The 8,052-nt window shown below is 36.3% G+C and overlaps 1 protein-coding gene across 1 annotated transcript; it reads right to left on the bottom strand.

The window, feature by feature from the left end:
- Positions 1 to 703: 703 nt before the first annotated feature.
- Positions 704 to 2,637, bottom strand: LOC26534610. The gene is made up of 2 exons (XM_039377302.2): positions 944 to 2,637; positions 704 to 882 (listed from the first exon to the last, which is right to left on the bottom strand). Exon 1 carries the CDS (start codon positions 2,030 to 2,032, stop codon positions 1,034 to 1,036), a length of 999 nt encoding a protein of 332 aa, XP_039233236.1. The 5' UTR covers positions 2,033 to 2,637; the 3' UTR covers positions 704 to 882; positions 944 to 1,033.
- Between the last annotated feature and the right edge of the window lie 5,415 nt (positions 2,638 to 8,052).

Here is an 8,052-nt window from a genome sequence, read left to right as displayed (position 1 = left end):
TGTATACTTTATCGATTCTTCGTCCATATAAACATGGCAGTATCCATTTTTCAGGTCTAACTTCGAGAACACTACTTTGTTTGGTAGGGTATCTAATAAATCATCAATTAATGGCATCGGGTATCTAACTTTCGCCGTGATCTTATTTAGTTTCCTATAATCTATGCACATCCGAATGCCACCCAATTTCTTTTTTACTAGTATAATTGGCGAACAATACTCAGACTCACTTTGTCGTATAATACCATCTTTTAAATAATCATCAAGGATTCCTTGAAATTTTTCTTTCTCCACATATGCCAGGCGCCTTGGCGAAAAACTAAACGGCTTGTCTTCTTCTTTCCTTAGCTTCATTTCACATTTTATATTCGGTTCACTCGGTCTTTTTTATTATAATATAAAATTCTTCAATAACATTTATAAATTCGCATTCGTTTAAAATTTAATTGTGAACCTATCTCATATACCTTTTCATTATCATTGTAATCAATTAATAATAGTTGTTTTTCCAAATTATTTTGTTCGTCTGCGTATGAGACAAACGCTTTTAAATTCTTTATTTTTATTTTGATTTTCTTCAACTATCGAATCTTTTTTTCATTTCACATATTTTTTCAATTACAATTTTGGCCTTTACTCTTGCTAAAAATTCCCTTCCCAATAACATAGCATATTCCATAGATTCATTATCCACGACATATAGTCCCATAGGAGTATCTTTATTTGAGAATTTAACTGAACATTTTACGCTTCCATGTATTTGTAATTTACTTAAATTTAATCCAACGTAACTTAAAGAGGTAGTCTTTTCCATTTTTATTTGACTTGGTATAAAACGTTTTTTAATAATACTTATCGGGCTGCCAGAATCTATGAGACATTCTATGAAAATGGGGTTCAGTATATTATTCTTTGTACAAAATGTTAATTCAATATAACTTACATAATCGTTGTCCCCGCCCTTCGACTTCTTGTATTGGTTGCACTCCTTAGCCACATGTCCTTGCAAGCCACATGCGTTACAAGCCCCATCTTATCTCTTAGGCTTGCGGCACTCTTTGGCCAGGTGGCCCCGACTGTGGCAATTGTAGCACTCTGCATTACCTCGTGGCTTCTGATAATTTCCTGCTCTACGGTCTTCTGGTAACTTGGGCTTAGGAACGTAGCCCAACTCAACATTTCGGAATGCCTTCAAAAGCTCCAATTCGGTCTTGAACAAACGCGACTTAGCCAGATTGCGTAGATTGACATCGTGTATGCCGTCAATGACATATTCCAAAAATTCATCCTCTGCCAGTGCTAAGTTATCCGCCAGCTGCCACTTCTCGTTGTAGTACTTGGAGCACTCCTCACCTCTGATCCAGACGCAGTTCTGTAGGTTCTGTCGCATACTCAACTTTGACTTTTTGGACATTACGAACATTTTCTCCAGGTGGCTTAACATTTTATCCGCTGTGTCCATAGTAGCGCTCGTGCTTGAATACAGCCATATTTCAGCATCGCCCTTAACTTTGTAGTGAATCAGCGCACGCATCATCTCGTCGCCGACCTTGAAATTTTTCTGGACATTCAAAAGTTGAGATAGCCAAACATTGAAATTGTTTCCGCCATCGTATACCTTAACGATCTCCTTTAAAATTTCGAAAGAAATGCTTGAGTCTGTGTCGTTACTTCGTTGTTGTTTATTTTTTAACTGGTCGATCTCATTTTGCAGCTTCAATATTTTCAACTCATTTTCCGGTCTTTGAATATCGCTGCTTTGCATAGTTACATTGTGGCGCATCATTTGGTTTCCAATACATTGTTGCGGCTCCTTGTTGCCAGCCATTTGCATTTCAGGATCATTGTTGATAACCATCGGGATCGCTAAACATTTGTTGGACTCATTGTTGCTGGCGCTCACCATCTGCCTCTGAGAACATTGCTTGATCTCATTTTCGTTGTTAACATTCATTTCACAAGATCCCGTTACTTTTCTCGAACCTTCTGTTTCTTGCATTCCTTTGTATGTATGTGCAAACGTCGCCGTCATCGTGTCGCCGTCGTTGTCGCTACTTCTTGCTATCTCTTTTTCGCTACTTTGTTCTTCGCCGTTGCCGTTGTTTTCATTTCACCGGTTTGTTCTGTGGCGTTGATTTTTTTCATTGCTGTTTTATTTTTTTCATGCGCGCACCACTCAAATTTAATATTTTCAAGTCTTTTAATCAATTCGATTTTTGTGCCACTACTTTTAAGTTTGTTTTGCACGCACAGAGCTTTTAGTTCTTTTAATGTGTAATTGCCAGGATTACAATTCATTAATACCGATTTTTCTTTTTCTTTTGAAATGATCACTTGGCTAGGTCCGACCACTTCTGAGCTTTAGTGTGCGGCTCTGTGACAGTTCAGCGACGACTGACTCTTCATTTATTCAGCAAGTATGTGTGTACTGTTTACATTCGCGACTCTTATAATTAGGTTCTTACATTCTAATATTGCAATGGGACTTATACTACTATGCTTATATACAATTACTACTACTACAATATTGTCTTTTCCGTCTCATATAGATGGCCCACCCTGTATTTTATAAGTTTCACAATGGCCTGGAACACGTTGGTGTAGACAAAGTTCTTGAGGTGATTATAAAGACCTATTGGTTCCCTAATTTGAAACAATAGATAGGGCAACATATTAAAAAATGCTTAGAATGCATTGCACCTACGGCGAGAGGCAAGCACGTAGGCTATTTACACAATATTCCAAAGCCAACAAAAGAAGAAATCGAGACATATTTAAGTAATTGTTGATAGCTGTACAAAGTTCGTAATATTATATTCTACAAAAACCACAAAGTCAACTGAAGCGATAGCAGCGCTCGAAAATTATTGCAGATCATACAGCACCCCCAAATGTATAGTGTCAATTAAGGTTCCTGTTTTACTTCCTCAGAATTTTCAAACTTTCTAAAGACTTGTAACGTAGCTCATACACTAATAGCGACAGGTTCGCTCGAGGCGAATTGACAGGTATAGCGGATAAATCGTAGTATAGGCCCAATGTTTGCAAAATTACTAAGTTCAGAACCGAGTTGGGGTTTAAAAAAAATACTATGAGAAATTGAGTTTGCGCTAAATAATACAGTTCATAGAGTGATTAGTGATCATCCAAGTGTAATGGTATTTGGAGTCGGCCAAAGAGGTAGTTTGGTTGACTGCCTTAGAGAAAATTTAGACGAAGGACAAAAGGAAGGAAGAACTACATAGTTAAATATTTAGGAAACGATCGTTACGTAGTTAAAGATGTCGACGGATTTTAGCAATTTAGAATCCGCTACTGTGGAGTTTGGGCAGCAGTAATAATTCTATTTCATTATTAAGTTGTGCCATAATAGTAATTTATTAAACAGAGATTCAAGATTAATTAAGACTGAAGATTCATTGAAGACTTATTGAAGACTCGTTAAAGACTTATCAAAGACTGACTCGTACTTGGTCTTGAAGAGTCCAAGCTAGCCAAATGCAATCCGTCTGCGCCGGCAGAGACGATGCTTTGCTCTTATGTACTTAGCTTAGGCAGCGAGAGCGCCGCTGTTTGAGAGAGTCATGTGCACATAAAGATCGAGCAGTCGCGCTTATTATGCCGACTCTGCAAAATAACGTAATTTTATGAAGTTATTTTATAATTAATTTTTTTTTTGTTAGTGTTGTTTATAGATAATAAAAATAATAGAAATAATACAATTTTTTTTTTTTAATAATCGTTCAACCAACAAAGGTGATAAAAGAAAAATGATTTCTTACATTCAATGGACTTATATGGGGTTAACTCTATATATATATATTTTTTTATATATATATATATTTTTTTTTGCTGGTGGCCACCATATTTCTTTTAAGAACTAAACATTTTTAACCTATCCTCTATATATATATATGTATATTTTTTTTTGCTGGTGGCCACCATATTTCTTTTAAGAACTAAACATTTTTAACCTATACTTATGTACCGTTTGTTGTTGTTTCTTATCATTTGAGATTACTATATTATCCCTTTCTTTTATCTATGTCCGGTTTCGTTTTTTAATAACACCTTATCTCCTATTGGTATACTTATATCGTTTAATTTTAAGTCATAAAATTCCTTATTCTTTTTCTTCTGTTCTTCGAGCATAATTCTTGCTCTGTTATATATTTACTTTCTTTAGCATAGTCTTCCATATTATAAATGGTTTCTATTCTATCTGTGCTATTAAAATGCTTTGGTAAATTGCATGTTTTACCAAAAATCAACTCATATAGACAATAATTATGTGCCATAGAGGGTGTAGTATTAAAACAAAATTCGATATATTTTATCCATACTTCCCAGTCAGTTTTACTGACTTCTATGACTTCTTTCCGTTCCTGCCGTCTAATGATGGTGTGCTGAAGAAGTTATATTTTCTACTTTCAGGTATTTACATAAATCTTTGATTATTGAATTTCTGTATTCAGTTCCCATGTCCGAAATGAACGTCGTCATTGGACCGAACTTTAGTACAAAAGATTCAAATATTGCTTTAGCTACTGTATTTGCGCTTTTGTTTGCGATTGGAATGGTTACCAAATATTTTGTCAAGTCGCATATAAGTGTAACAGCATATTCATTACCGTTTTCTGACTTTGGTAGTGGACCTATCGTGTCCACTATGACTCTGTCAAATGCGCTTATTGGTGTCTCTATAATTGATAAAGGAGTTTTTGTGTGTTTTAAAATTTTTGCTTTTTGGCATATTGACATTTCCGTATGTACTCTGTTATATCCCGAGTCATACCTTTCCAAAAGTAACGTCTTTTAAGCCTGGCCAGGTTTTTTGTAATGCCTGCGTGTCCTCCTTGTGTTGGATCGTCATGGTGTGTAGACAGGATTGCTTCTTTTTCTTTCTTTGTATTCACTAAGGTCACCGTGTTGAGTAGTGCAACTCTTAGTAGTTTTAATGTTTCATTGCCCATTATCTTAAATGTATCTATTGAAATGTTATAAAAGATATTTTTCCACGGTGTCTTTTTAAGTTGATTGATATTATGCATACCGGCCTGCGTTTTAAGCCTTTGGAAAAATCTTCAACATTGTATCTTGCAGTAATTTTTTTTCCATGTTTAAAAAAACTTATCATATTATTTACATGCAATGTCACTACTTTGCGTACTTTGTCATTATTAATGACTCCGTATACTTTGGGCTTAGAAGCTTCTTGAGTAGTTTGCTTAGGCAATTCTACTTTGTCATTTATTTCCTTTTTCTGCGCAGGATTGATTGGGTATTAGAATTCGGTTATCCACCGAACTTACGTTAATTTGCCTGATAACCTCACAACGAGATGGTATGGTTATCTCAGTGTTATCAATATTATGAAAAATTGGTATTTGTATTGATTGTTTAATATTATTTGGTCTTAGAATGAAAAAATCACTTTCTGTAGTAAAATCTAATTGGCAATTGAATGTTTTTATGAAGTCGATTCCAACTATTTCGTCACCAGGGATCGGAAAATTGTCGTCCACCACTTACTTAAATGAAAATATTTAGATTGAGATTGATGGTATGCCCCTTTTGTTTTACTCCTGCTGGTTTTCCGACGTGCCTTGTGCATGTCTGACATTACCATTTTGGCTATAATATGAGAAATTGCGGTTTTGGTTGTAATAGTTAGTTATCTGGTTGTCTGTTCTGGTAGTTATTTCCTCTATATCCTCCTCGTACTCTGCCATTGCCATTGTTATATTTATTATAGTTGTTGTATTGGCCATTATTGTGGTTATAATTATTTCTATAATTACCACCTCGACCATTTCCTTGTCCTCGGTAGTTACCTCTCTTGTAACTTCCTTGTCCTCTCTTGTAAAACAAAACGGAACTTGCACTTCCTGTCATCTTAGTGCTGCAATGGATGTATTTACTTATATCCATTGTCTTAAATGTTCCTGCCACTAGAATTGTTTTTAGTTTTCTGTGATCGTAATTCTTTGTCATTGTATTGCTTGCTTTGTGCTAAATTTGATAGCATGTTCTGGTTGCAATCCTTCATCGATATATGAAGATTCAAGAGACTTGCGTAAATTTTTAATTTCATTTGTAAATTGTGTGGCTGTTTTACCTTTTTTGGTAAACATTTGCCAAATTTGCTCTTACTACGTCCGTTGTTTCTCCTACGACCAATTCTTCTAGTTTCCTGATAATGGCATCAATTGTAACTTCATTTTGTACTCTATAGAGTGTCGTTCCGATTATTTTCGATACTTCTATGGCAATAGCTTCATGTGGTCCCTTAGTCAGGTTAACCAACTTGATTGCCGTGATAAATCTACGCAAATTGATCTTTTTACCGTCTTATTCCGGAATCGCCGTAGAAATGTCTTTTATGTCTGCCCTTTGGGCAGTTGCTTCGTCCACCATGACGAAAGATTTTGTTTCTATTTCTTCTGTGTATGACTCAGCCAAGTCTTCCTCCTTCAATTCAGCTAGTGTTAATATAGCTGGAATTGTTAAGTTGTTCAAGTCTTCTTCTTCTATTTCTGACTTGTGAGAATCTTTTGTTAGGTCTGTTTCTGGTTGTTCGTCCGACTCTATTCTTATTGGCAAATTTAAAATGGGTTGTATTGATATATCCAAACCAAGTTTTAATTTTATTGATAACAAGTTTGATGTAAGTTTTATGAGAACTTTCGATACTTGAGACCAATGATCTGGATTTAGTCTTTTCTTGTTATCATACACTAGTATTCGTGCTTCATTGAGGGAATTTACCAGAATATTCGCAAGTTTATTTATTGTCGCTCCCTGAATGGGTCAATTTTGTGACAAACATTTATGCGATTTTTCAAATTCGTTTCTTATTATACCCGTTACTCGTAGAGTAAAAGGGTATACTAGATTCGTTGAAAAGTATGTAACAGGCAGAAGGAATTGATTCCGACCATATAAAGTATATATATTCTTGATCAGGATCAATAGCCGAGTCGATATGACCATGTCCGTCTGTCCGTCTGTCCGTCTGTCCGTCCGTCCGTCTGTCCGTCTGTCTGTCCGTCCGTATGAACGCTGTGCTCTCAGGAACTACAAAAGCTAGAAAGTTGAGACTAAGCATACAGACTCCAGAGACATAGACGCAGCGTAAGTTTGTCGATTCACGTTGCCACGCCCACTCTTACGCCCACAAACCGCCCAAAACTGCCACGCCCACACATTTGAAAAATGTTTTGATATTTTTTCATTTTTGTATTGGCCTTGTAAATTTCTATCGATTTGCCAAAAAACTTTTTGCCACGCCCACTCTAACGCCCACAAACCGCCCAAAGCTGCTACGCCCACACTTTTGAAAAATGTTTGGATATTTTTTCATTTTTGTAATGGTCTTGTAAATTTCTATCGATTTGCTAAAAAACTTTTTGACACGCCCACTCTAACGCCCACAAACCGCCCAAATCTGCTACGCCCACACTTTTGAAAAATGTTTTGATATTTTTTCATTTTTGAATTGGTGTTGTAAATTTCTATCGATTTGCCAAAAAACTTTCTGCCACCCCCACTATTACGCCTACAAACCGCCAAAAACTGTGTTTAAGACCCTCCTTCTCCCTTCCACTAGCTGAGTAACGGGTATCAGATGGTCGGGGAACTCGACTATAGCGTTCTCTCTTGTTTTTGTTATGTTTTTACATAACTCATTCCATTCCATGCTATTTTAAATATTCATACTTCGTTAGTATATACGCATTCTTTAGTAAATACATCCTCAACTGCGTTATTGCGCACCACTGCGGAATTGCCTTCAATTTCTTCCAGATTTTTATTTTGGTTGACTTTTTCCTCCTCCGTAGTTGCCGTCTTTATGAGGTTTATTAATCTCGTTTGCTGTAGCAGTTTTATCCTTATGCCGCTTCTCTTCTTTTTGATTTTTGGTTATTGTATGTGGGCGTGGTCCATCGTTTGGACACACCTCTAGTGCCTCTTGTAGAGTAGGTGCGTCCCTTTGCTCGATAGAAGCAGAGTCCTCCAGTTTGCTGCTGCTGTTGTCGCGGGCCGCCCAAT

Source organism: Drosophila yakuba, unplaced genomic scaffold (assembly GCF_016746365.2).
Source record: "Drosophila yakuba strain Tai18E2 unplaced genomic scaffold, Prin_Dyak_Tai18E2_2.1 Segkk2_quiver_pilon_scaf, whole genome shotgun sequence".
Taxonomy (NCBI): Eukaryota; Metazoa; Arthropoda; class Insecta; order Diptera; family Drosophilidae; genus Drosophila; species Drosophila yakuba.
This window is presented reverse-complemented; position numbering and strand designations above follow the sequence as displayed.

Excerpts from the sequence above, each read along its gene's own strand:
- LOC26534610 (XM_039377302.2), bottom strand. The coding sequence starts at position 2,032 with ATGACGGCGACGTTTGCACATACATACAAAGGAATGCAAGAAACAGAA.